Source organism: Ictidomys tridecemlineatus, chromosome 8 (genome assembly GCF_052094955.1).
Source record: "Ictidomys tridecemlineatus isolate mIctTri1 chromosome 8, mIctTri1.hap1, whole genome shotgun sequence".
In the NCBI taxonomy this organism is placed as follows: Eukaryota; Metazoa; Chordata; class Mammalia; order Rodentia; family Sciuridae; genus Ictidomys; species Ictidomys tridecemlineatus.
The window spans coordinates 156,581,134-156,608,669 of NC_135484.1; the positions used below are offsets into that span (position 1 = coordinate 156,581,134).

The 27,536-nt window shown below is 45.5% G+C and overlaps 6 protein-coding genes across 6 annotated transcripts; 1 reads left to right on the forward strand and 5 right to left on the reverse strand.

The window, feature by feature from the left end:
* Window positions 1-5,296: 5,296 nt before the first annotated feature.
* Window positions 5,297-7,918, reverse strand: LOC101954853 (histone H2B type 1-C/E/F/G/I). The gene has a single exon (XM_078020671.1). It carries the CDS (start codon window positions 7,903-7,905, stop codon window positions 7,525-7,527), a length of 381 nt encoding a protein of 126 aa, XP_077876797.1. The 5' UTR covers window positions 7,906-7,918; the 3' UTR covers window positions 5,297-7,524.
* H1-5 (H1.5 linker histone, cluster member) lies at window positions 7,802-9,376 on the reverse strand. Its single transcript, XM_078020667.1, has one exon. The coding sequence runs from the start codon at window positions 9,374-9,376 to the stop codon at window positions 8,696-8,698; it is 681 nt and encodes a 226-aa protein (XP_077876793.1). The 3' UTR covers window positions 7,802-8,695.
* Window positions 7,975-9,586, forward strand: LOC101968675 (histone H2A type 1-H). Its single transcript, XM_078018569.1, has 3 exons — window positions 7,975-7,990; window positions 8,052-8,071; window positions 8,155-9,586. Exons 1-3 carry the CDS (start codon window positions 7,975-7,977, stop codon window positions 8,563-8,565), a joined length of 447 nt encoding a protein of 148 aa, XP_077874695.1. The 3' UTR covers window positions 8,566-9,586.
* A 1,765-nt stretch (window positions 9,587-11,351) lies between these two features.
* On the reverse strand, window positions 11,352-12,374 carry LOC144366404 (histone H3.1). Its single transcript, XM_078020668.1, has one exon. The coding sequence runs from the start codon at window positions 12,256-12,258 to the stop codon at window positions 11,848-11,850; it is 411 nt and encodes a 136-aa protein (XP_077876794.1). The 5' UTR covers window positions 12,259-12,374; the 3' UTR covers window positions 11,352-11,847.
* Window positions 12,375-12,926: 552 nt separating this feature from the next.
* On the reverse strand, window positions 12,927-13,313 carry LOC110599295 (histone H4). Its single transcript, XM_021734416.3, has one exon. It carries the CDS (start codon window positions 13,296-13,298, stop codon window positions 12,987-12,989), a length of 312 nt encoding a protein of 103 aa, XP_021590091.3. The 5' UTR covers window positions 13,299-13,313; the 3' UTR covers window positions 12,927-12,986.
* Window positions 13,314-26,713: 13,400 nt separating this feature from the next.
* On the reverse strand, window positions 26,714-27,210 carry LOC101954283 (histone H3.1). Its single transcript, XM_021734417.3, has one exon. It carries the CDS (start codon window positions 27,173-27,175, stop codon window positions 26,765-26,767), a length of 411 nt encoding a protein of 136 aa, XP_021590092.1. The 5' UTR covers window positions 27,176-27,210; the 3' UTR covers window positions 26,714-26,764.
* Between the last annotated feature and the right edge of the window lie 326 nt (window positions 27,211-27,536).

Sequence of the window (27,536 nt, forward strand, 5' to 3'; positions counted from 1 at the left end):
GACACATCCTTCAGGGGGACTCAGTGGTGAGGGACTCCTTCCCTGGGAATGTGTCCACCAGGGAAAGCTGGCATCATAGGAGAGGAGGCTGGAGGCTCACAGCAGGCCCAGATGGACTTTGCCGCGTTCGGTCCCCTGTTCTCCTGGAAGACCACTTGACTTCCCCCAAATCCTATACTCCCCCCGTTGCCTATTTCCCTTCCCCTGTGCCTAATGAATATGGTGTATAAGTGTCTACATCTGTTTTCCCCTTTTCCTGCTTGTGATGCACATAACAAATTTGAACCAGTTTTCCTATTGTCCTGCCTGCTGTTTATTTCCTAGAGTTCATTATTGAGCCTTAAGAGAGCAAAGGAAGACTTTATCACCTACAGTGTCAATAAGATGATTTCCTAGCTGTTCCAAGTATCAGAGGTGATCCGAGTCATTTATTTACTATTACTAAAAATACACTCCTCAGCACAGTAAAATATAAAATGTTTCATAAACGTCAAGGTCTAAATTATTCTAGGACTTTCAGTCCTTCAAATCTTTAAAATGCAATTGTATAAGATTGACTTTATGAGTTTACAACTAATACATGTAAGAAAATTATTACGGTTTTCTCTTTGCAGTGATTACATTCACATGAGTCTCCACTTATTTGAAAAGAAAACAAAATTTCCATTTTTCTAACATCCTCACTCTAAGAAGACCAAAAATTACAAAGACATGGACTGTCCATTTTTTTATTATTCCATAACTCCAGTCCTACACCACCCAGTAACATATCAACATATATTCAGTGTGTGTAAGTGTCTGTTGGCTAGTGAAATATGTAGCCAAAGTTTTCAGGGATTGACTCCACTTTGTTGTCTGCCTCACTCGCTGCTCTACACCATGAGTAGAAGAAAAGCTGACACTTTATTTTCCCTGACACAGCCATCTGCAAGCTAAGGAGGTAGACCAGGCCGCCAGAAGATGGCAGAGAAGAGGTGTCTTTTTTCAAGTCAGTCTGTGGTACTTTGCTACAATAGCCCATTGGCCATATACAGCAGTGGAAACATTCATGTGCTATTACATATCTAGTCCTCTCTGTTTTGGCCTGCTGGTCAGAGATACTACTAGTGCCAACCTTGCAGGGCTAGGAAGCAAATTAGATAGTACCTGGTATCTAGGAGACATCACACACTCCAGGAGTGGCAGCTGATGATGCCATCAATATGTTCTGCAACATGTCAAAAAAAAAAAAAAATTAAGGGCCATATTATTCACTGCTTGAGGGAAGATTCTTAAGTACAAAGCCATGAAGTGAACTCTGAGAGTATATTAGAACACCAGAATATTAGAGCAAACTAAATCAAGAACTCTCAGATGTGCAGGGAGGCAAGTATCACATGGATGATCACAAAATTCAATAAAGGGAAAAATGGGACAGGTACTAATGCAGATTATTCTGATATTCCACATTAACAAAGCTCCCTGAGGGGGAAGGCCCTGGAAACTATTGGGAGACAGATGCCCTGCTCCATGGTTGAGCTGGGTGACCTGGAAACTGCAATGTGGCTGTGATCCTGGATTGTCTGCAAGACAAGAGATGGGAATAAGGCCCTCCTCTTTTGCAAGGACTTTGCAAAAAAAGTTATAAAATCATAAATGGCAAAATAAAACTCTGTACTTTATATTCTCTTTGCAAATACCTATGTAAGTTATAAAATATGTAAATTATTGTTATATTTAGCACTAACTGCTAAATATAATAATATGTTTATACTATTATATAAGCATATTATTATATTTATGTGGAAATGTGGAAGGGTAAATATTATTCTGGAAGGTGACTGGGAAATTTCTTGGGAAAGGCATGACAAAGGTGAGCCCTTAAAGGGTCGCTGAGACTTTGCTTGGTGTAAGGTATTATCAACTGCTATGTGACGTTATCCCAAGTTCAGCGACTCTCACCAGAGTTATGAAGGTCAGGTTCTGGGAGCAGGGGGACTGGATGTTCTTCTTCCATCTCTGATCAGTCACTGGCTGCAATGTCTACAGGCTGCAGGGGACTGGCGCCTCAGGATTCCTGGAGGCTGCTCCTGACAAGGGCTGGCTCCCTTGCTCTAGAGGGAGTACTCTAAGAGAGTGGAAGCCACGTAACCAGAGATCTCTTGTCATCACAGGAGGGACATGTCTGCCACCTCCTGTGACCAGCTGTGGCACAGTGTGGGAAAGTCATGCAGAGGAACCAGTTTCAGGGGTCCTTTGGTGACATCTTGTAGACTGCTTCCCACAGTTGGCACAGAAAGGCACATCTTCCCCCTCACAGCCTTCGGTGCACTGAAGCAGAACCTCTGGGGAGGGGCGAGCCGATGCCAAGCCTTTAAACAAGGTTTTACTGGTGATTCTGATGCAAGGCTAAAGCTGGGGGCCACTGGGTGGAGAAGGCAAAGCTGAGATCCTAAGACTGATATTCAACTGAAAAGTCCTGTCGACTATTGCCCAGTTGCATGGTTAATGTTTCACGGGGGGATGTTTGAGAGATTTCATTTTCTGGAGACAAGGGTGGAAAAAGGTAACTTTACAAAGTGGCAGAAAACTTCAAACCCAGGAGTGGACATATGCAACAAGTGGTGGCTTTAGTGTTCCAAGGATGATCTTTGTCAGAGGCCCATGTCCAAAACAAGAAGCAGACTGTCACCTTCCACAGGCATTTGCTGAGTTTAGGGGTTATAGGAAATGGATCTATTCTGGAACCAAATGCAAATGTTGAGAACGCCAGGCCTGGGGTCCCCACATCTTTAGGGACAGATTTGACAATTGGGATGCCCCCACAACCTGGCAATTCTCTCCATCCTCCAGGGTATTTAAGTAAAGGAAAATGACAACGTAGGCACTGAGCCTTGTACAATATCCCTTGGCATCCAGTGTCAGGACGAGAGGCCATAGAACCCACAGCTTTCAACAGCACTGGAAATGCAAGTACCACACCATCCAAAGCCATTATAGTCACAGAGGGCTCCACATCCGGGAATTCCTGTCCTTTCTGCCTTGTCCCATCTGTTCTTCCTCCCACACGTCTCCACCCCCACGGGCCCCAGAGCCTCTTATTCATTCTTTCTTCCACTCTAATAGTCTTCTCCAAAGGCCCATGCCACTACCTCATTTTTGCTTAAATTTTGAGGAAGGTGTCGCTAAGCTGGCCAGGCTGACTTCCAATTTGTGATGCTCCTGCCTCAGCCTCTCATTAGCTGGATTACAGATGTGCTCAGCTAAATTACTGCTCGGTTAAATTTGACCTTCTTTCTCTTCTGTTTTGTTTTTCTCCCATTTAATATTGTCTGGCACTCTTTTTAAATGTATGTGTTTATATGTTCTCTGATTAAAAAAAAAAAAAAAACCTCTGTGAGTGTATGACTTATAATCTATTTATTTCCTACTATATTTCTGCTACCTTAAAGTGTTCCTGTTACCTAGCAGGTGCCCGAAGAATATATACTGGAAAAAAAATTGAACGAGAAAACTACTTTATGGGTTTTCAACACTGGGCTAAACTTTGAGGTTCTTATATGAGTGGCAAGGATGTATGAAGTCTTTCAGATGCCAGATATAATGTGGGGGAAAGGGAGTTGTGGAAAGTTTGATCAGTGGTTCTTTTTTTTTATTATTATTTTTAGTGGTAATTAGACACAATATCTTTATTTCAGTTATTTATTTTTATGTGGTGCTTGCTGAGGATCGGACCAGTGTTGCGCATGTGCAAGGTGAGCACTCTACCACTGAGCCACAACCCCAGACCGATCAGTGATTCTTAAGTAACAGTTAAATAAGGGTAAGAAATTCTGGTGTGTGTTGCACAACAGGGCTACCATAGATAGCAAATATATACTATATAATTCAAAAAGTTAGAAAGGATTCTGAGCTGTCACCATAAGAGATGGTAAATGTTGAAGGAGACAGGCATGTTTAACCCAATTTAAACCTTACAAAATGCATATGTGTATCAAAACATCACCTGATACCTATTAATATGTACAATTTTGTTTTTACATAGCAATTAAAAAATTAGAAATGCTGAAAACTAAAAAAATCTAAAATAAAATGTATGTGTGCATGTACACATAGGGATGGAGAGAAAGAGAGAGAAGAAGGAGATAGAAGAAAAGAGGGAAGGTAGAACTAAAGATACAAGAAAAGGCACCAGAAAAGAAAATATATATATATATATATAATCCACAATGCAAAAAGCATTGTCAGCCTCCATAGTCATATGACTATGAATTACTCCTGTCTCCAGTTTATGTGTGTAGGAAATAAGGGTTTGGGAGTTAAAATCTTGACCTCTTGAAGTGGCCTGGTGTTTTGGGGTGAGTCTCCTAATTTCAAATCTGGGAACCAGTGCAGGTCCCATAGACCAGCCCTAGTAGAGGGGACAGACATGTTGGCTAAGCTTGTATTACAAAACCTTAATTCAAAGAAGACTCTAGAAACAAATGACACTTATGAGATTATTTGGTCTAGAGTAGCTGGAAATACAGGAATCCCCCCTCCTGTCCCCCCCCTCCCCCAACAGAGGCAGGGCGTGCTGTCAGAAAGGCTGAAAGGGGAAGCAGCCAAGCTTCAATAACAGGAAAGGCCTTGCAGAAGGTAAACCTTAGGGTGGGCTCACAGGACAGGGTTTGATTAGTGGTCAGAGAAGGTATATTTCAGGGAAAAAAGAACTTTATGAGCCCAATAATCCATTTCTTCTTTTCATCAGTATCAATACTAACTTCAAATTCAACAAGGCTAGTTAGTCTAGTAGCAGAATGGACTAATATCAAACTTCTAAAGGTCTGCAGGTGTGTGTAGCCACCTTCTGGAGGCCCAGGAGCATGGGCACTATATTGGCAGACAGGGCTTAACTCTTGGCCCTTTGCTTCTTGAGCTCAAAAAGCACGAATTTTGTGCATTTTACTCCTGTGGGTCCATTTAAGGTCTCCTGCCTTTTAATGGAAAAGATTTAATGATATCTAGAAAAGCAATAAAGGTGTTTGAGTTTTAAGATCTTAATATCCGATGGTCTGTGGAATGATTGGAACTCATATTTCCACTGATTCCTGGAAAGGGGTGAGAGGACTCTGCCAACCTAAATATTGGGAGATTGCATTTCTCTCTTGGATAAAAAAAAATGTCTCTTTTCTATCCCTCCTTCATATTGCAAAAAGCCTGTTTTGTTTAGAAAGTTACCCTTATTAAAAACAACAACAACAAAACCAACCTGAGAGCAAAACAGAGGAATGAAATGTGTAGCTGATTGAGAAAAGAAACTGACTTACATTCTAACTTTTGCAATTTTCATTTTTTTATTGGTGCATTATAGTTGTACATAATGGTGGGATTCATTGTTACATATTTGTACATTCACACAATATAACAGTATTTCTCCTTTCCCTCCACTCCTCCCACCCATTGGTCCCTTTCCTCTACTCTATTATCTCCTTTTGAGTTTCATGAGATTTTCCCCCATCACCACCTTTCTTTTCCTTTCCCTCCCTAGCTTTCACAAATAAGACAACATATAAATCTTGACCTTCTCTGAACTCCTGTAGTTGTTATCAGAGGACTCTAATACACACCAGAAGAAAGAGGTTGGGTTATAGTGTTGTTTGCTTTTGAAATATTCTCAGTCAAATTGGTAGGAAAATAATTTTTATTCAAAGCCTATTTTGAAATAATGGGGGGCACATGAGGTTAAGGAAATAATTCTATGAACTGGGCCCACTGTGCTGACCCCTGCAGGCTTTCATTTTTTAAAAGAAATTTACCTACAGCCCTGCCTGGCTTAAGTGGACAGGATATATCACATTCCTTGACCAATCACGTGTTATCTGCAGGAAAATGCAGGCCTGTGTGTGTGTGTGTCTGTGTGTGTGTGGGGTACTTATACAGGTGTGTGACCCTTATACAGACCAGATCTCAGAACTCAGGGAGAAAAAGATAATTCCCCCTAACCATAAAATCTGTAAGAACAGGGTCCAAATAGAACAGGTCAGCATAGGCCAAAGTGACTCTGAGTTTTTTTGGCAGTGGGGACTTGAAAGTCTGATGTCATCAGACTGTCAGTCAAAAACCAAGAGATGGACCTGGGTGAGACTCTAGAAATCCCTGAGAACCACAATGAAATTGGAGGGCTGGAAAGGCTGCCCTTCTGAGAGGGCCCACTCTCTCCCTTGAGCGGGTCCCCATTCCCCTTTCATATTCCTTCTAAGAAACTCATGCCTGTTCTGAGTGACATGGGGTGAAGGGTGTATATATGGGGGGTCTGATTTCAAGTGTGGGATGAAGTGGGGAGTGTCTTCATGCTGTCTCAGTTTCAGGGAAGGTCCCTGCCCTGTTACAGAGGGAAGGTTCTATCTCCAAAATCTGAAACTTAGGACCTCTAAAGAGAGGAGGCAGGGAACAGATAGAGCAGGAAAGGGACATAATGTGGATTCAGCCTGTTAGACAGCTTCAGTGAGCAACCTTCACTGTGCTCCCCCTGTGCCTGTCAGGCTGGGGTCCCAGCCCACCCCTAGCCTCCGGTGGGTGTGCAGAAGCCATTCCTGATTTCATGTGGGGTGTGCATGCAAATTCAGTTTCATAAGGAAGAAACAATGTGACCATGTGAAAACAAGTGGAGCACCTGTAGCAGGATCAAGCTGTATTAGGGACAAGAGGGACTTCATACAGAGGTGTGGAGGTAGGGAGGGGGGCAGAGACCCTGGTCCACCTAGGACAATTGTACAATATCACTGCTTTAAAAAAAAGGCCAGCTCAGCATCTGACTAGGGAGTGAGGGTCCAGCCCTTGCTAGGGAGAGAAGCCATGCTAGACTTAGCCCTAACTTCTTTTTTCTTCAGTCCCATCCCAACACCCTTTAGTCTTTTTCTCAAATTAGGCTGAGAAAAAGTAAAAAAGGCACATTTCCAGCACTTATTCTACAAAAGAAAACAGGAAGGACCCACAAAATTTCATTGTCCAATGTACCTGAGATCCATTGAACCTCTTCCTGAGAGGCCAGAAGGCTCTGGTGTACAAAGGCCTGCTAGGCATCAGAAATCGCCCATCTGGTTCAGTAGCACACAACTGTAATCTCATAGGCTCTGAGGAAAAAGGAAGACCGCGAGTTCAGCCAGACTCAGCAATTTAGCAAGGCCCAAATCAGCCCAGCAAAGACATCGTCTGAAAAAAAGGACTGGAGATGTGGCTCTGTGGTGGAGTTCCCCTGGGTTCAAGGGCCGCCCCCTCTGAGAAAAAAAAAAAAAAAAACCCAACAAAAACAGGCAATTACTAGTTTAAATCCACCCTGATGTTAAGCGAAATGAACACTAAATATTAAGTTCCCGTCTTTGAAAATTCAACGTTAAGAGTTCGAAAAGCAGAAAATCACACTTGATGTGCCTTTTCAATTAAAGGCTTCGGATGAAAAGCACCTCTGGCCTGATACCCCACAAGTATTGAAGTGCATTAGTCTTTTTGGAAACCGTGGTTGGCTCTGAAAAGAGCCTTTGAGATGTGGGCAGTCAGACAAGTTCACTTGGAGCTGGTGTACTTGGTGACCGCCTTGGTGCCCTCGGACACGGCGTGCTTGGCCAGCTCCCCGGGCAGCAGCAGGCGCACCGCCGTCTGGATCTCCCGGGACGTGATGGTCGAGCGCTTGTTGTAGTGCGCCAGGCGCGAGGCCTCGCCCGCGATGCGCTCGAAGATGTCGTTGACGAACGAGTTCATGATGCCCATGGCCTTGGACGAGATGCCGGTGTCGGGGTGCACCTGCTTGAGCACCTTGTACACGTAGACCGAGTAGCTCTCCTTGCGGCTGCGCTTGCGCTTCTTGCCGTCCTTCTTCTGCGCCTTGGTCACCGCCTTCTTGGAGCCCTTCTTCGGGGCAGGAGCGGACTTGGCTGGCTCAGGCATGGCGAGAATGAACTGACGAGAGTGAGGAGCTCGCCGCCGGGGCCTCTTTAAGTATAGAATGTTATGTAAATGAGGAGTAGCAGAGGTCTGTGGTGATTGGTGGTTAACTTGGCCTGACGTCAGGTGCCAGTTTTGTCCAATCACAGTTCGCGACCTGCAAAAGCGCGTTCCATTTATCAAAATGAAAATGAGACCCAACCAATCGTACAGCTTCGTTTTCGCGCCCAGGAGACTGTCGTGTCCTACTAGACTATCTGGTTTAAGGGACCTAGGCGGTTTGTCTTATTGAGAAAACCTGGATGCAGAAACGAGGGCGGCAAGGCCAAGACGCGCTCCTCCCGCGCCGGCCTGCAGTTCCCGGTAGGGCGAGTCCACCGCCTTCTGCGCAAGGGCAACTATGCCGAGCGGGTCGGGGCCGGCGCGCCCGTCTACCTGGCGGCGGTGCTCGAGTACCTGACGGCCGAGATCCTGGAGCTGGCTGGCAACGCGGCCCGCGACAACAAGACGCGCATCATCCCGCGCCACCTGCAGCTGGCCATCCGCAACGACGATCTCACTAAGCTCTGGGGTCGTGTGACTATCGCGCAAGGCGGTGTCCTGCCCAATAAGACCGAGAGCCACCACAAGGTCAAGTTGAAAGTTGGAGTGATAACTCGCTAGAATAAAATGGCTCTCCTATGTTTCTGGAAAAGAGCTGGGAAAAACGACAAGTGTGCAGCTGGTTTCAGAGATGGGTGGGTGGCTCTGAAAAGAGCCTTTGGGGCTGCGGTTGCTGCAAACAACCTGCTTCCTACTTCTTCTTAGAAGCCGCCTTCTTGGCCTTGGCCGTTTTGGGCTTGGCTGCCTTGGGCTTGGAGACCTTGGGTTTGGCTGCCTTGGACTTAACCGCTTTGGGCTTAGCCGGGCTCTTGGCTGCTTTTTTAGGCTTCGCAGCAGCCTTGGCCTTCTTAGGGCTCTTGGCCACTTTTTTCACACCGGCCGCCGCAGGCTTCTTGGCTTTCTTCGGGGTCTTCTTGACTGCTTTCTTGGCTCCAGCAGCCTTCTTGGGCTTCTTCGGCGTGGCCCCCGCGGGCTTCTTAGCCTTGGCCGCTCCTGCCTTCTTGGCCTTGGGCTTGGCTTCCCCGGAGGCCGCCTTCTTGTTGAGCTTGAAGGAGCCGGAGGCGCCGGTGCCCTTAGTCTGCACCAGGGTGCCCTTGCTCACCAGGCTCTTGAGGCCCAGCTTGATGCGGCTGTTGTTCTTCTCCACGTCGTAGCCACCAGCTGCCAGCGCCTTCTTGAGCGCGGCCAGGGACAGGCCATTTCGCTCCTTAGAGGCGGCCACAGCCTTGGTGATCAGCTCTGAGACAGGGGGCCCTGTCGCCTTGCGCTTCGCCGCGCCAGCCCCCGCAGCCTTCTTGGGGGTCTTCTTCTTGGCAGGGGACTTCTCCACTGGCGCCTGGGCGGCGGTCTCAGCAGGAGCCGTTTCCGACATGGCGATAGGAAGAACTCCTACAGGAGAGACTCGAAATGTAAAGAGCAACTTTTGCAATGCTCCTTAGCTCCGACCTGGGGTTTATATAAGCCGGCGCTGGCCTGTGATTGGTGGAGCGTCCAATCCACCGCCCTCAGGCCGCTATGGCTCAAGGTTGAACTCCTAAATTGTGCTTGTGAGTCCCGCAAATTTGATTAAATATTGAAAACAACAGCCCAGAATTTTGTGTTTTAAAGCGCCAAAAGGAAGAGAACATCTTCTATGTCTACATGATTGTCTGTTTTCACGATTGTCTGTCGTCACACCTAGTATATGAAAGATGTTTTTAAAACTCCCTTTATTTAAAAAGTTTTTTCATAAGAATCCACTAGACTGAGGGGATTGTGTTATTCTAGTAAGTGTCCAATAAACATTATTTGAAAGGATTTGTCAGTAGTTCCCACCTTTGATTTTTGCAAGAAGGAAGACAATAGTTTCCCTGGTTGGGGTATAAACTTTGTTTCTAACTGTAGCAAGAAACACAGGCACAGGGGTCTGGTGGGCTACAATCTGAAATTAACTTCACAGACCTTATTTTAAAAACCTGTTCTGCCTCCTACTAGTTTCCATGTGGAGATGTCTTTTATAAAGAATGAGATTTTGCAGCTAGGCAAAACTCAGTTGTCAGAGTGATTTCTTCCATTGCTGAAGCAGATTTTGAAATCACTTGAACTTCAGAAACCCTCCAGCTGAATTCAAAATTAAATTCGGTATGTTTTCTGGTGGAAGTTCTTTCTCTCTTTATTTCTTGGGAAAATTTATTAAAATAGGGTTAATGATACGTAATACAGATAATTTGCTTTTGAAAAAATTTCTAAAACCTGAAGAAAATTGAGAACTTTCTGTAACCCTAAAATGCACAAATTGTTTAGATGATCTGGGACCTTGTGAGGTTTGAAAGTGTTCACAGTGAAATCTCCATTAGCATTTAATAAGCCGCACTGTCAGAAATACTTTTTTTTGTAAGAAGCCAGCATACATAGGCATGGTATTTTTTTTGTGTGTGTAGGTGCAAACATACAAATACTGTGGAATAACTGGATATGGACTGTGAGACTGCATTGAGTATTGAATGATGGACTTAGAGTTATAGAGATAATGACCTTGAAGTTAGAAAGTAGGTGAGGGTTGTTGTTTTGGGGTGAAAAGGGAAATGGACAGAGTTTTGTTCAGATTTAATTCAGATCTCAAATGGAATCAACTGTTTTTTTCTTTTTTAAAGGTTCTTTTTGAGCAAAATAATAACAATAAGTTAAAAAAAATGAAAATCAAGTTGCTTTAGTACTTGCCAGTTCAAAACTGTTGCAGGGTTGGCAAAGTGGTTGTTTCTGGACAGTGGTCTTTTTCTATATGACCCTCATATTAAGAACTGTCTTTACATTTTAAAGGATGGTAAAAAAAAAAAAATAAAAAAAATAACACAGACCATGTGGCTCTTAAAGCCTAAAAATATTTGCTATTTGGCTCTTTGCTATTTTGAACTTCAGACAGATGATGCTATAGGTCTCCTTCAGAACAAAGCAAATTAAAACTGAAGATCAACAATACAATACTCTAACCAAAACTTTCCACAATTTCAATCACAAAACTTTTAAGAATGAGGGGAAAGACTCCAAACTCCAATATTGAGGGGAGCAAGTGTGTAACAATATGGGATGCCTTTCTTGTAGCATTTAGTAAATAACAAGTGACCCGTAATTATGCTCTGCAGGTTTTACTTCTTTTGCCACATTTTATAGCTGTACAAGCCTAAGCCTAGAGAATGACTTGGCAAACTATACAGCTAGTAACTGACAGTGTGGTATTTAACCTGTCTAGACATCTGGTCTCACCTCTAGTGTGGCAGGAAGATAACAGAAGATGGGGGAGAGAACAATGAAGCCAGCAAGAGGCAGCATGGCAGGATATTGAGGTTAAATTATAAGACCTTCTAGCCTCGTGGTTCAGAACTTTCTTTAATTAATGCCCAGTTTCCAGAAAGCTTTAGGGCCAGCTGCTGTGGTGAGACTGTTTACAAGAGTGAGTTCAAGAATAGGGGTTAGAGGAGAATACACAGATGGCTGACATCTAGAACTCAGCCTTCCAGAACTATTCCCAGTCGAGATGTACACCCCAAGAGCCATCCACACAGAAAGCGCACGAGCACATGAGCTGAAGCTTGCCTGTTTTATGAAAATCAGTTAACAGCTCTAAAACCCTACTGCAGGTGAATTCCCAGCCTTTTTTTTAAAAAATGACCCAACAATACACGGTCACTATGTGGTGTGAAAAGAAAGACAAGAAAACGTCAGTGTGGTCCAGAAGCAAAGTACCTCTGGGAAGGCAACCGACCTTGGGCTAGATTGTCCATGGAACAGCTCCATTTTAGTGATAAATGAGGGGCTCTGAAAAGAGCCTTTTGGGGGTAGTGCAGACTTTTGGCCACTAGAAATTTACGCCCTCTCCCCGCGGATGCGGCGGGCCAGCTGGATGTCCTTGGGCATGATGGTGACGCGCTTGGCGTGGATGGCGCACAGGTTGGTGTCCTCGAACAGCCCCACCAGGTAGGCCTCGCAGGCCTCCTGCAGCGCCATGACGGCCGAGCTCTGGAAGCGCAGGTCGGTCTTGAAGTCCTGCGCGATCTCGCGCACCAGGCGCTGGAACGGCAGCTTGCGGATCAGCAGCTCGGTGGACTTCTGGTAGCGGCGGATCTCGCGCAGCGCCACGGTGCCGGGCCGGTAGCGGTGAGGCTTCTTGACGCCCCCGGTGGCCGGGGCGCTCTTGCGGGCGGCCTTAGTGGCCAGCTGCTTGCGCGGCGCCTTGCCGCCGGTGGACTTGCGCGCTGTCTGCTTGGTGCGAGCCATTATTGAGTTCACCAATCTCCACACTGAGCAAAGTAGCAAGAGATTCCGGTATTTATAGCAAGCTTCGGGTCCTGATTGGACAGCAGACTGCCGCTCCTCATTCCACCCACCGAATTGGTTCTTACTTCAATCCTCTTCTTAAAGAGGGAGCTTTTCCGCCTCCACATTTATCTTTTAGGAAATTTTTTATGGACTGAATTGAGTTTCTAGCGTTTACGTGCATTAAAAAGCTAGCAAATGTAGCCAGTCGAAGTCACATTACTTTGAACATAAAAAAATAAAGCATGCTGGGGAACGTGAAAGGGAAATCACGGTTTAGTAATTGCAAATAACTTACTGATTTAATACTGATTTAATATTGGGCATGCGCCATGCTACCACGCTTAACTTCCTATAAAGGGTTAAAATATTTATGACTTAATGTTCGGGCAGTCCTCGCCACTGTAAGGCAGAAGGGAAAAACCTATGTGAGACATACTGATTCCATAATAGACAAAAGACAGTTGTAAATAGTTGCTATCAGGGCCTGACTAAAACCACGCTTAAATGCTGAAAAGGAGAATCAGCGTAACTTTGTACGCAGAATTTGTTATGCTGGTGAGGATTTTCTTTTAAACTTAGGGAAACTGTTAACTTTTTAAAATGCCTACAGCCCTTAAGAGATCTAGTGGGTGGCCCTGAAAAGGGCCTTTGGTTGATAAAGTTCAGCGATGGCGACACCAGGACGCTCAGCCGCCGAAGCCGTAGAGGGTGCGGCCCTGGCGCTTGAGCGCGTAGACCACGTCCATGGCCGTGACCGTCTTGCGCTTGGCGTGCTCCGTGTAGGTGACGGCGTCGCGGATCACGTTCTCCAGGAACACCTTGAGCACGCCGCGGGTCTCCTCGTAGATGAGCCCGGAGATGCGCTTGACGCCGCCACGGCGGGCCAGGCGGCGGATGGCGGGCTTGGTGATGCCCTGGATGTTGTCGCGCAGCACCTTGCGGTGGCGCTTGGCGCCGCCCTTACCCAGGCCTTTGCCTCCCTTGCCGCGACCAGACATCCCGCCAAAATGAACAGACACTGACGCTCTAACCTCTGAGCTATAATATATATAGCAGAGTTTCGGACCTGTTTGAGAACTTCCCAAGCCAGTGGCACAAGCTCAGAGAAATCCCAGAGAAAGCCCGTCCCACGTTTTCAAGGAAAAAAAAAAGGGGGGGGCGGTGCTTAAACTGCAGATTCTAGGAAGAGACATATTTAAAAGTTTCTCCGTTCAACTTCATAATGTTCTGCGCTACCATTCCCTCCTCTACCTGACCCTTCCTGGAGTTCTCTGTCTCTTGTTTAACATTGGCCGCAGCAGTTCCTTCTCGCTTCTGAAACCGAGTTGGCCATTTCAAGAGAGGCCATCGCAGCCCCTTGGGTATTTGGGAAGTTAGCTGTTATTCCTTGGCTTTCTCAGGATCTGGGCATAGTGCGCCGGAGGAGGGACCATCTTCTCTCAGGTGTAGCCTCCTCTCTGTTCTAAAGTGTGGTTGTCTGCCCTTCTCCTGGTTCACTTTTTCTTTCCTTCATGCGCCGCCGTGTTTCTGGGGAAAAGTGACTAATATTGTCTTTATTCTGCTTGGGAAAAGCTTGCGGAAGTTGCTTGAGGAAGGGCGTTTCACTTTCTTTTTTTCTGGAGAGTGCGGCAAATGCGATGTAGCTTGGGGCCCTTCCAGCGTCTCCTCTATTGAAGAAAATTAACTGGAAGCCCACGTAATGCCCGATCCGGCAACCAGGGATGCTTTATTTCCAGGGTAAAGAGTTTCAAAGGCAGAGTGCTGGGCTGTTTCCACTTCGCCAGTGGTTCGGATTGACTTCCTCTGACCCTCCCCTGGCTTCTAGGAGTCAGCTGCCTTTACTTGATGCAAGTCTTGAGTTCTTAACTTTCCTTTTCCCAACCTTGGGAATGTTTATTTTTTGTTTCAGGCATATTTGGTTGGTTATTTCCTCCTTTAACAAATGTCTAACATATTTTAGAAGTTAGTCTCTCCAACTGCACTGTGAACTATGATTATTGTACATGCAAAGCATTAATCACATGCTCCTGTTATATAATCTGTTTCTCATTGAACTGGTGTCTTTTGCCTTCTTGCTAATGTGGAATCCCCATGTTTAATATTGAAGGTGTTAGCCCTGCTTCTTCTACTGGCATAATCACCATAATCTGCTTCCCTTGCAATTCGAAAATCCACGGGCATTATTCGTCATTAAATGGCAGTTATTCTTTTTAAAGTGAAACTTTATATGAGGAAATCTTGAAACAGTGAGAACCCTTAGGAGTGCTACTTTTTGTAGGAAATGCCAGGAGCAGAGACTTTTCCTCCAGCTCAGGGTTAGTAGCTGGGCCTTACAGATTAAATTGGCATATTAACATGGGCGTTGTTAAATATGGGAGATTTTACAAAAAAAGGAATGAAAGCCCAAAGAAGCAAATAGGCCCCAGGGGGCCTTATAGGCCATCTTAAAGGGGTGAGGTAAACCTACAGGGCAAACTACTGAAAGATAAGTGTTATGAAGATGAAGGTTATGTAGTGAAGTCTGCAGATTCTAATTATCTCAGGGATGAGCATGTTCTTCTGTGAGTTGTTCTCCTCTTCTGGTATGGTAGAAGAAGATACTTTTACCCTTGAAAATTTCCTTAAGGTAAGGATTTTTTTTTTTCTTTTTTCAAGAGTAAACTTTTACTCTGTTTTTGCACTTTTCTTGTGTTTGCCGTTTCTTAAAATAATGTGCTCAGCATGATCCTTACACCTAAGTAGCTTAGTTTGCAGTTCAATATTATTATGGTCCCCTGCCAACATAACTCAGGAAGGGCTCTGGTTTGATTGGCTTAACAATGGCTTGCCTGGAGAATATTTCATTGTTGGTTGGGGCTCAGAAAGCAATGTTCCAAAATTTGGCACTTTGTGCACTAGTACTTCAAGTTGAAAGACCTCGGACACAAGCCTTTCCCTGCCCTTCTTCTGCCCTTCTTTCTTTTCCAAAGCTAGTGACAGAAGCCAGAATTGCTGGGGGGAGGGGGTAGTAGACTAGAAATTGTCTCCCCAAGGAGGCAGGCCCTAACCCTTGGAGAGGTCACTCTCTCCTATCTCCCTTGATGCCCCATTCTGGAGGGGTCCTGCCCCATACCCAGGAGTAAAGCATGGCACAGAGAGACCAGGAAGAATCCGGACAGATGGGCCTTGCTGGGCTGCCCTTCAGTCCTTGAACACCAGGTTTGCCACCTTTTGTCCACAGCTCTCCACTCCTCACCAAGTCTAAGCATAAAAGTCAGCGGTCTGCGCCGAGCTGTTGGGCTTTCACTTCTGAAGGCTCCCTGTCTGGAAGAATGACGAGGTGTGTCTGTTGTGGTCTTCTTGCCCTGTCTTTTCTCAAGTGCAGCCAGGACCAGCAAAGTGGTGAGGAAAAGGGTCACTCCTACACCATGGACATGTGTGTTTTTAGGGATGTGAATGCTTGTACATTTTCTTTGTCAAATCAGAGTTTTAAAATTCTCTTCTTGTGGGCTGGGGATGTGGCTCAAGAGGTAGCGCGCTCGCCTGGCATGCGTGTGGCCTGGGTTCCATCCTCAGCACCACATACCAACAAAGATGTTGTGTCCGCCGAGAACTAAAAAAAATAAATATTAAAAATTCTCTCTCTCTCTCTCTCTCTCTCTCTCCTCTCAAAAAAAATTCTCTTCTTGTACCTATGTGGAGAAAATTAATTGATTCTTGAGATTTCTTAAAGAGTTGGAGAATCTAGTTTCATTTAAATTAAGTAGGTGCAAAATGCCCCCCCCCCCCCCGCAGGAAATAGTAATGCTACTTAGTATGAGTTGCCCAATAAATTCTTATTGATCCTGATAAATGATTGTGTATTTTCCTTACATTAGGGGAGATGAATGTTCTTGAAAAACCAGCCTTTACCTCAGAGCAAAGCCTGTCCAAGGAAGGGACATGACCTTTGTCCTTGGAAAGACCCACAGAGCACTCCTAGGCACATTCCCACCTGCTGAGTTGTTTATCTACAAATAACAGGAGAGATCTGCTGCCCCAGGTGTCCCTGACTCAGGCTAGGTGGGGACCCACAGCAACCCCCTAGCAGCCACCCATCAGCATGAGACAGGGAAATATCTGGGATGCCAGATGACCCCCCAGTAGTTTATGATGGTTGATAACATGTTGGGAAACCATGTAGTTCAGCATGTTCACCCCTCTGGCTTAAACCAATCAGTTCAAATGAATCCCCCTCTTGTACTAACCAATCACCCCTACCCAACTTGTTCCCGCCAGTGAGTGTGCTAATCATGTTTTAGAGTTGTTTTGTGATTTTTCCTGCGGTGTGTGATGATTTGCTAAGAGATGCTATGATATTTGTGAAGTCCCTGTCTTCCCCAAAGAGTGTATAAAACTGCTGCAAACCCTGGGCTCGGGGCCTCTCAGCGTCACCAGTTGCTGTGCGTGGGGAGGACTGAGCTAGCTCGCAATAAACACCTCTTTGCTGCCTACATCCATCTTGGTCTCTGGTGGTCTTTTGGGGGTCCTGAATTCGAGCATAACATTCTCAAGAGAAATGTTGACCATTTCAGGTTTCATACAATTCCCTTTCTTTCTGATCAAATGAATAAACAAGGCTCTATGTTTTGCTTATTGATCTGTACTTGTCTTATTAACAATTTCTTAATGTTCTTAATTCAAGGTTTTGGGTTCGATCTCTTTTAATGTGACTAAATTTTCAGTTTGATATATTACTTTACTTATCTCCTTGACACTTGATTTTATCCTGCTTATTTTGCTTAAAGCTTTGGAATTGACTAGTGGATTGTGTTTCGCATATCATTTTTTCTTTCTCTTGTAGGTTGTGTTTGCATATTCTTGTTAAGGTCTGTAAACAAGTCAAAATAACACCTGGCATTTTGCCAGGGGAATGTTAGAGTCCGTAAACAAGTCTGGATGGTGCCTGGCAAAATGCCAGAGGGAGTGGTTTGAGAAGTAACAAAAGCAAGCCATTAAGTGTGGAGATTCCTTATTGGTTGACTGATGTATCTAGTTTATGCTAATTAAGATAAGCTGTGCAAAATGTATAAATACCTCTGTTGTCCTACAATAAAGGGCTCCTACTCCTGCTGTACACAAGTTATTTGTCACACACACCCCCCCCCCCCCCCCCGTTATTTTGCTGCAGCCAGACTGCGGCATATTCTTTTCTTTCTCTTCTTTCAAAAAATAGTTCATCAGTGCCTCTCCTAATTCTCATTTTCCTATCCCCAAACACACATGTGAACACATGGACATATGCACTAATGCAAAGACCATTAGTTGTTCAATCTTTTTCTTCCCATGTACTTACTCTCTCAAATATTTCCTCCATACATTTTACCCAAAATAAAACATGATCAGACACCTAGACACATGGAACTTCCCCTCTCCCCTGGTCACAGCTGAGCATAAACGCCATCCCTACCCTCCTTAAAAACCCTTCGGTTTGCATTGTCTCCATGTGTCATTAAGACTGTAGGACCAGAAGAGCCCTCTTTCCCTCTGAAGTTTTGGAATTCAAGTCTGAGGAGTAAACTGGTGGTAGACAGGTTAGCAGAGAAAAGGCATGCAAATCTATGGTGTGCACCTCCTAACAGAGTCAAGCACCTTATAAACTCTCCTCTCAGGAGAGAGGCAAGCTAGGGATGCAGGCAATTGTAGAAGAAGGAGGCATGGATTTTAGGGAAGATGAATGGGCAGGACAGGGAATGACCTGAGAAAGTTTATCTGGGCTGTAGTTGTGTTGTCAGCTCTAGTCTTTCTTCTGGGTGCAGCGGTCTCCTGCTAATGATGAGATATCTGTGGAAGGGAGTCACAACATTGAATATCTTATCAACGATCAGGCCTTTAGATAGATGGGAACTCTGTTCAGAGAAAGCCTCTCCCTGCATTTGCTGTTCCACAGATGCTCTTGGTTTGAGGGGAAAAATAAGTGGCATATTTTGTGCTATTGTTTTCTAAGCTCCTATAAGACCACTTAAAGAATGTTGCAGATGCAGAATCCATCCTATTATGGTTTGGGTGTGAGGTATCCCTCCAAAACTCATATATGAGACAAGGCAAGAAGGTTTAGAAGAGAAACTATTTGGTTATGAGAGCCTTAATCTAATCTGGGAGTTAATCCTCTGAGGAGAATAACTGAGTGGTAACTGAAGGAGGGTGGGGTGTGGTTGGAGGAGGTAGGTGACTGGGAGCCTGCCTTTGGGGTATGTATTTTGTATCTGGTTAATGGACTCTCTTTCTCTTCTTTCTGATCATCATGTGAGCTTCTTCTCTCCAGCACACTTTTCTGTCATGTTTTGCCTTACTCAAGCCTCGAGGGATGGGTTGAGCTGCCTATTGACTGAGACCTCTGATCCAGGAGCCCTCAAACTTTCTTCTCCTAAGTTGTCTGGTCAGGACTTTAGTCACAGCCATGAGAAAGCTGAGTAACACGCTGCCCGTCGGATTTCTCTGCTCTTGCCCTTATCCCACCGTCTCTCCTAAGGCCCACAAGTCTAAAGCCTCTGGAATCTGATTGTCAAGTCATTTTATCAGAGACGCTCCTTACTTGCTCCTGGAATTCTCTCAAGACCCAAGTATGGTCCTGCAGTAATCCAAATGACTCAGGAGTTGAGGCAAGAGGATTGTGAGTTTGAGCCTAACTCGGCAATTTAGGAGATCCTATCAAAAAAAAAAAAAAAAAGAGAGCCAAATATGCCTTCCAGTATGAGCGCCTTTCGGTACCTGATGCTTTTTTCTTGGTGACCTAGTGCGCTCTCTGCCCTGGCTGTTTTTGCAGTGTTCTGGTGCTGGAATGTTCAGGGAAGAAAAAATAATTTTTCCTCTACTTTTTTCTGAGTTCTTAAAAGTAGCAAAAGACAGGTAAGCAGAAGAAAAACAAAACAAAACATACAAATCTTTATTGGGATGTATATTTCATATATAAACAAAAGATACGAAGGAATTTAAGCACCTCATAGAAGTGGCATAGAAACTATCTTCAGCTGGAACAGGAGCAGGTGTGGGAGGCCAGTTATGGGGGCTTGGAGAAGCATGGCAACAAGAAAAGGGTTGGCCTGCAAATGGTCACTGAGACTCCATCTTGAGGCAGCCCTCTTTTCTTTCCTGACATGGAGAGGGAGACAGCATTACAAATGGAGACTTCCAGCTTAGAGGTAAATTCCCCTTACAAAAGACCCCTTTGCTCTCAGAACTTCTCCCATGTCTATGGTTTCTCAAAACCATCTGCTTAAAATAATCCTTATGCCAAAGAGGCATATTTTGGGTGACACATTATGGTGTCCTTCTGCACGTAGCCCATGGTGGTCATTAGGCTCCCCTCTAGACTTCCCTCAGTTTTGCTGGTTTTCATGCATTTCAGGCCAATATTTAGCTCTTACTCTCTTCCTCACCTCTTGCTAACATCTCCCAACCTGGATGTCTCGAGAACAGAATCCAAGGTAAAGATGCTGTAGCCCTCTGCGACCATGCCGACTCTCCTTTCTGGCTTCAGGCTCGGGACAGGAGTTTTCAGACAGGCACTCTCCATGTGGCGTTCTCTAAAAGCCACACAGGTCGGACTCCTTCTGTGGTCATCAGCCTACTCGGGACTAGAGCTAGGCCATCCCATTCAGCTACCAGCACTGGTGTTCCCCGGTGTGAACTGGTGCCTGTAGTAAGGGGGACTTAGTCTTGAGTTCAGCTTTTGCCGTTTACTTCTAATCTTACCTTAGACAAAAGAAGGCATTTTTTAGTATTCCTACACTCTTATTTTACTTATCCCCTTAAATTCTCCCTGCCTTCCTATTATCCTGAATATGACTTCACGGATCTGTAGACCTCCTTGGGGCACAGGCCTGGCATGGGGGAGATGGGTAGGTGGTTCTCCTACCCATCTTGTACAAAGTCACGGCCAAGGGCCACCTGAGCACAGGGGTCTCTCCACTTCCTACCAAGGCACAGTTACATTTAGTGCTTTGGATGGAATGTTCCTGTCGTGCCAAAATTCATATGTTGAAGCCCAGTCCCCCAAGTGATGGTGCCGAGAGCCAGGGCCTCAGGAGGAGGTCAGGTCACAAGTTCAAGGACTTTACCATGGGATCAGGGCTTTAGTAGTGGAGGTCCCAGAGTTCTGCCTGCCCCTTCTGCCGTCTTAGGACACAGCTTGAGGTTCAGTGTTCAGTGAACAAGGAAGTGGATCATACTGGACTGCTTGGCCTAGAACAGAGGGCAGTATCTTGTTCGTAAGCAACAAACAGGTGGCTCTAGAACCTTTTGCTGTAACAGTGCTAGGGGACTCAGACACTAGCTTTCTTATTTTGCCAGTGTGATGGGTGTTATACAGTTCTTCATTGCTGTTTTCATTTGAATGTCTCTGAATACAAGTGAAGTCAAAAAATTTTTTCTCCATTAAAAATCTGAAGATTTTTCTTCAATTTAAATTAAAACACTCAAAGCATATTTTCTTATATAGAACTATTGCTTGTAACCCCTCTTTCAGGCTACTTATGTAAATGAAAATTTTAATACAGCTTCTCTCATTTTCCATTTCAGAAAGTACAGCATTTTAAATGTATTCGAGATTTATTATTATTATTATCAGCAGGGATACCTAAATAAATTCAGTTTTTTACATCTTACAGCCTCTTTCCTGATGAGAGCCTATAAAGAAACAGAAAGAGACAGAAGCAAGCAAGGTGCAGGGGCGAAGTAAAAAGGGCACTACTCATCTGAGCGGCCAGCTTTATTTATAAAGGAACTTTCTAAATTCCTTTATTCCCAGAAGCTGAGTGTCTGAGACTAAGATGGAGGCCGATAAGACCCTAGAACAGAGCCTCCTCAACAAGAACAGCAGCTAGGCATTGAGCATGTATTAGTTATCTGACTAGTTTCAGGGAGAAACTGAAGAATGTTCCAAGTGTGGAGAACAGGGTGCCCGCTACCCTCCGGGAGTTTTCTCACCAGAGGAATGCTCCCTTGTATGTTTCCATGGCCCACATCCTTGTAAGGGCCATGCCAGTGGGGAGTGCCTCTGGCAGCAGCTCTCGTGATGAAGCGGAAACCGCCCTGAGCCTGGATTAGAGTGTGTGCTTGTAACTCTGCTTGCTCCTGTTGAGTGCCTTTCAGGACCTCGGCACTTCTGGGGAGCATCAGCAGCCCTGTGAGCATTAGTTTTCAACTAATGTTTCCAACATCGTTTCTGCCTCCTAGATTGATGCTTCATGGATTCCATGGAGTGTCCAGAACTTGAGAAGTGTGGGGGAGTCTGCCTTGTGGAAAACAAAGGCTAACAGATTGCCAAAGAAATAAGATTAGCTATTTGCCTATGAGATTAGCCATAAAATTGACTTGTTTATGTGTTAGTCACTGAATTGGATAGCTTCCTAAGTCTTAACCAGTGACAAGAGTTAAACCCCAGTTTAGTCTCATCAGAGGACTTCGGTTTGTTTCTCCAGCTCTCCTAACCAAAATCCAGAGATGAAACTAACGTGTTCTCTGGGGTATTGATCAAGGCACTGTCTCATCACCTCATTTAACCTCTAAAACATCTCTTAAAGAAAGGGAAAGACCTGTTTTGTAGAAAAAAGGAGAATAATGATTTGCAATGGCTTATTTAACAAGTAGTAGGACCACTAGAGATGGTACCTCTGACAGGTAGTTCAGGAAAATGGCATTCAAAGAATGAAATCAACTGTGAGTGATGGGTTCAGAGCATGCTATCCCAGGATTGGGGGTATTTAAAGTTGCAGGAACTTGAGGAATAGCACATGCAAGAAGGATTTCTGACCTTCCCTTAAAGTCTTAAGTACAGAGGAAAGGAATGCCCTTATGTTCAATGACAGAGAGCACAGGACACCCTCTGGTGAGCTGGCCTTGGTAACTACCCCCTCTCCCCCAGCATGCAACATTCCAGTTTAACTGCTTTGGGTCCAAATGCAACAGGTTCATTTCATGCTTCCATGTTCTGCCACTGAGGCTTATTTTAAAACTGACATCCCCTTCCCCCACCTCTTTTCCCTCTTCCCCTCCCTAACCTTGGGGAATCAAGATCACTTTTCTTCCCATCCTAGGCCAGGTTATCTGTCCTTGAGCTTATGTACCGCAGGAATGAAGTAATTTAGACTTCAGGGATGGCCCCAGGTCTAAGAAATGCTACATGTGAATTATGACCCGTGACAAAGAACAGCTTAGAATGTAGCCTTTGAATCCCCTCTTAAAAGTCCTGTTTCCCGTGACAGGCAGAATCACAGCCTCTGGGGTAGAAGTCCCCTGTATTTCTCCTTTGCTAGCAAAGCAATAAGACTTCTTTTTTTTCTTTTCCTTACAATTGTGTCCTCATTATTGGATTGGCATGAGGACTTATATTTTTTGGGTAGTACTCATTGCCTTAACAAGGCTGTTCATACAAAATTTACATTTAATACATTTGCATGCTTTTCTCTCATTAATCTTTTGTTACAGAAGCTCTGGCCTATGAATTTAAGTAGAAGGAAGATGTTTCTCCTCTCCTGCATTGGTATAAATTTGTGTGGGATGTAGAAAAAGGAGAACAATGATTTGTAATGGCTTATTTAACAAGTAGTAGGACCACTAGAGATGGTACCTCTGACACACAGAAATTTTTCAAAAACTGGAGGGTGCAGCCATAATGCCTGGGCCCACCTGCACCAAGAACATTTTCTGTGCCAAGCCCCCCCTACCCCTAGCCTACATGAATGAGCTACACCCTAACTGTGTGCCTACCTCACAATGTTCCCTTAATAGTCAGATGTAATAGTAAATGTGGGAAAGCTTAAAAGAGACCGGCATGAAACAATTGTTAGCACTAACAGGGCAAGTCAGAGAGGCTTCCTGCACATGCAGTCTCTTAACTGAGTTAATTCTTAGCCAGTTTCCTTGGAAATAGCAAATTAAAACAAAATAGAATACTGGTTGATAAGTCAATGTGTGTTCACAGGGACACTGATTTCTTGGAGTCTTACTCATTTCTAAGTGAACTGGAAAACATAAAGGTTTCTTTCTCCTTCAAAGCTGCTAGCCAGAGGGGCTTACCTGCACAGCTGCTCTGCCTGAGAGGCCACAGCTTTCCTCCTCCTCCTGAATTCTTAGTGTACTAGACTGCTTTTCAGCCTCTGGATGGCAACACAAATAAATCCTGCAGATTCCTGGGAAGGAAAGGAGAGGTCCGGTGGACCAGACTTCCCTGTAGCCAGGGACCAAGCTGTGGGCCCTCATCCCACCTGGGCTACTTGGTTCTTTAGGATGACTCCTGACTCTCCTATCTCATCAGTTACTCACTGTGAAACAAATTACTAAACAATGTAGCAGCTTAATACAGCAAGTTTACCGTCTCCCACCTTCTAAAGATGAGGTACACAGTGGTTTAGCTGTGTGGGGTCTAGCTTGGGGTATTTCAGGAAGTGCACATCCTCTTGTTGCAGGGGCTATAGTCATCTGAGGCTTGACAGGGGCAGAACTGGCTCACTTCCTGGCTTCATTCTTTGCCGACTGTTGAAGGCCTCACTTTCTTACCAGGCAGGCCTCTCCAAGGGGTTGCTGGAGGGTTCTTCCACACGGCCCCTGGGGTCCAGAGCATCTAGACTTAGCCAAGTGCAGTGCTAGTCATGACCTAGTCTTTAAGCCGCGGCGGGACTTCTTTTTTCCTTAGAAGCTCATCTCTAAATTCAGGGTACATGCAGGGGACTGGAATTAGGCTCCAGTTTTTGAAGGAAGGAGCATCAAATGAAACCATAATTTCTAAGTTCACACTTAAGTGTGCATTCCATTTGAAACAGCAGACCTCAGAAGACTCTAAAATCCCAGCCAGGGTCCTTGAAATAGAGCAGGAAGACCTTTGCGTGGGCCTGTGTGTCTGTCTTTTCCACTGAAGGAAATCAGGCCTTCTGCCCTGACTATTGATGTCTTTTCCAGAATGGAATCTTCTGTTTTCTTAAAGCCTTTGGAGGGCTGAGCTGGAGCAATCTGTGCCTGAGTGATAGCAAATTAGCAATGCATCCTAGAAATAAAGCAGCGAGCAAACACAACAAATCTTTGGTCTATGACTTGCATCTTCTACAGGGGGAAAAAAAATAGCAAAATGTAACTGTTACCACTTAGCTTCACAGATGTGAGGCAGCACCTGGTCTCCTGGGTTAGGACTTCATGCATGTCAGTCATGCAAGGGTCCAAGTCTTCAGAGGCTTTCAGTTGCCCCAGGTGAGACAGGTCTGGACCAGGTGGTTTCCACTCTGGCTTCTGCCTGGTAAATCACTAGTGTAGCATCAGGTGATTGGCCTACAGTTAAGATGGCCTAATGGCCCTGAATTGCCCCTCAGGCACATGGCTGCACTACTAGGCTCCTGCAAATAAGACCAAAGGCTAAGGCGCTAACTTTACAACATCACAGTCTTAGCATGGGAATGCACATTCCAGAGCTTTATCCTATGAGGTTATCAGGTCAGTTCTCATGGGAACCAGAATGCTCATTTGAACACGACCATGTCCTTCTTTCTGGCTCAGCTGAATTCAGGTGTGGTTCTTTCAGGTCAGGAGTGACGCTTTAACAATCATAGTACTGGGTAAGAGAACATGAGACCCACCTGTTAGGTAGCTCGTTCAGCCCTGAATGGAAGAGCAGGAAAGGAGTGAAAACCACAGGGAGACTTGTCTGACAGATAAGCACCTGCCTGAAATGTCAAACCTCCCTCACCCACAGTCACATCTGAGGCAGGAGGATTTCTAGTCCAAGACCAGCCTCAGCAAATTATCAGAGCCCTAAGCAACTTAGTGACCCCCTGTCTCAAACTGTAAACTAAAAAAGGGCTGTAGCTCAGTGCTAAAGTGCCCCTGGGTTCAATCCCCAGTACCAAATGAACAAACAAAAAAAGCTAGTTTCAAGATCAAGTTGAAGTGGCACCCCATTTCTCCACAGAAAAGCCCTCTTCACCATGGCTGATTTGGGGACTGTCAACAAGAGTCTCTGCAAGATTCCAATGTAGACAAACTTCCTATTTTCATGTCATCCTGTTTACTAGGCCACTGGCCGAGAAGATACCAGCACTCCAGGTGCTGGACACCCCCTTACTAGTTTTTCACAAACGTTATCAGTATTACTTTGAAGAAAGGTGCAAACAAGGCCTCTGGCCTTGAGCTGGGCTTCACAGAGATGTCTACATTTTTAAGATAAGTTACAATTGGGCTCCGTGGTAACAGCTGGCAGGGGGAGGAAAGAGGGGAGAAGCTCTCCCTTTCTCAGGTGTTGTCCTTGAAGGGTTAACTTGCCCACAACAGTGAAAGGAAAAGCTGCTTTATGTGAACTTCTGAGCCCCTCCCCTTACACGCTGGGTATAAAAATCCTAAAACTCCCTGAACTTGGGGTTCAGGGGATTGATTGATTACAGCAAAGGCTGTGCCCTCTGAACCTGGTCCAGCCAAATAAAACTGTTTCCTGCTATCTTCATCTTGGGTGCATTTGTCCCTACAACAAAGTCACAGCCTCCCAAGTAGCCTGTACCCTCCCTTATGGCGGAAACCTGTCACAAACCCCCATCACCCTGGCAACCAGAACATCAGGACCCTCACACAGAAAGCTTGATGGTAGCTGTCCAAAGGGCAGGCAATAAACTGACTGAAGGGGCAGGAAACTAACAGGGGTTCTCAGTTTTCTTAATAATTCCAATTCTGAGCATCACACCATCCTACCTTGGAGAAGGTCGATGCAGCTCCCAGGCTGTCAGTCCCAAGTAAAGATGGGGACTTGGGTGGGGGCTCTGGAAACCTCTGGGAATTCCCAGTAAAACTGGAGGGCACCCTGTCCCTCCCTCTCCTCTCTATAAGGTCTGGTGTCTGTTATTGAGGTACGTAAAACTTCCTCATTTCACCTCATGAATCCGGGTGGGATGGGTAGGACATTTGGGGGTGCCTGTTTCCTGAAAGGTGCCATCCCTTAACATACTAGGGACAGTTGTCCGCCCCCCGACTATGTAGCATTCACAACCCGCAAGATGACCTATTGGCAAACCCTACCTTGGTGGAGGAAGCAATCATCCTTTGATAGGACTCCTCAGCGGAGTGCGGTAGTGACTCCCGAAGCTGCGGCCAAGGACTAGCCTAGTTCAGGGCTAGCCTCAGCATTTCAGCGAGACCCTAAGCAACTTGGCGATAGCTGGGGATGTGACTCAGCTCCATCTCTAATAGCTCCCCAAACAAAAGAAACCCACTTTCCAGTTGCCTACGTGCTACACGACCTAGCTCCAGAGCGAATGTGAAATTAACTCCTCTTAAGTTCCAGTAACCTTACGCCCTTTGGAACAAGGTTCACTGATTTAGTAACAAAAAATACCTTGTGGTGCCGAGCATTTTCTCACGTGAGCTACGAGGAAAGAAGACCAAGCCTAAGTCAGTGTGGAGCAGCACTATCACTGAGAACTTTGGTGGCTCTGAAAAGAGCCTTTGGGAAGGTGGCAAGGGAGTCTAGAGTTTACGCCCTCTCCCCGCGGATGCGGCGCGCCAGCTGGATGTCCTTGGGCATGATGGTGACGCGCTTGGCGTGGATGGCGCACAGGTTGGTGTCCTCGAACAGCCCCACCAGGTAGGCCTCGCAGGCCTCCTGCAGCGCCATGACGGCCGAGCTCTGGAAGCGCAGGTCGGTCTTGAAGTCCTGCGCGATCTCGCGCACCAGGCGCTGGAACGGCAGCTTGCGGATCAGCAGCTCGGTGGACTTCTGGTAGCGGCGGATCTCGCGCAGCGCCACGGTGCCGGGCCGGTAGCGGTGAGGCTTCTTGACGCCGCCGGTGGCCGGGGCGCTCTTGCGGGCGGCCTTGGTGGCCAGCTGCTTCCGCGGGGCCTTGCCGCCGGTGGACTTGCGCGCCGTCTGCTTGGTACGAGCCATGGGTAACCACCAAAGCCCTCAGGAAAAGGAACTGAAATGGTGCTGCAAGGACCTGAATTTATACTGACGATCTCATCCTGATTGGTCAGAGCTGTTGCAGCTGTAACTTGATTGGCTTCTAATTCAATCTTTGTTTCTTACCCCCCTCCTCCGAGCCGTTTTCCTCTGGGCCATTTTTCTCTTCTGAGAGACGTATTTTGTTTACGGTTTCAAACAAATAAGATCTAATGAAAATAGAATTGGAATTGGAATTCGTGGGAGTCCGTCTAAACTGTTCTTAAACCAAAGCATTTTTTGAAGCTTTGCTTCCTATTTCAGATAAATTGAAAAAGTTACGAGTAGAATGATGCAATCGTCAGTA

Excerpts from the sequence above, each read along its gene's own strand:
- LOC101954853 (XM_078020671.1), bottom strand. The coding sequence starts at position 7,905 with ATGCCTGAGCCAGCCAAGTCCGCTCCTGCCCCGAAGAAGGGCTCCAAG.
- LOC144366404 (XM_078020668.1), bottom strand. The coding sequence starts at position 12,258 with ATGGCTCGCACCAAGCAGACAGCGCGCAAGTCCACCGGCGGCAAGGCG.
- LOC101954283 (XM_021734417.3), bottom strand. The coding sequence starts at position 27,175 with ATGGCTCGTACCAAGCAGACGGCGCGCAAGTCCACCGGCGGCAAGGCC.
- LOC110599295 (XM_021734416.3), bottom strand. The coding sequence starts at position 13,298 with ATGTCTGGTCGCGGCAAGGGAGGCAAAGGCCTGGGTAAGGGCGGCGCC.
- H1-5 (XM_078020667.1), bottom strand. The coding sequence starts at position 9,376 with ATGTCGGAAACGGCTCCTGCTGAGACCGCCGCCCAGGCGCCAGTGGAG.
- LOC101968675 (XM_078018569.1), top strand. Across the intron at positions 8,072-8,154 it reads TTCGCGACCTGCAAAAGCGC|ACTATCTGGTTTAAGGGACC; the intron begins GTTCCATTTATC and ends GTGTCCTACTAG.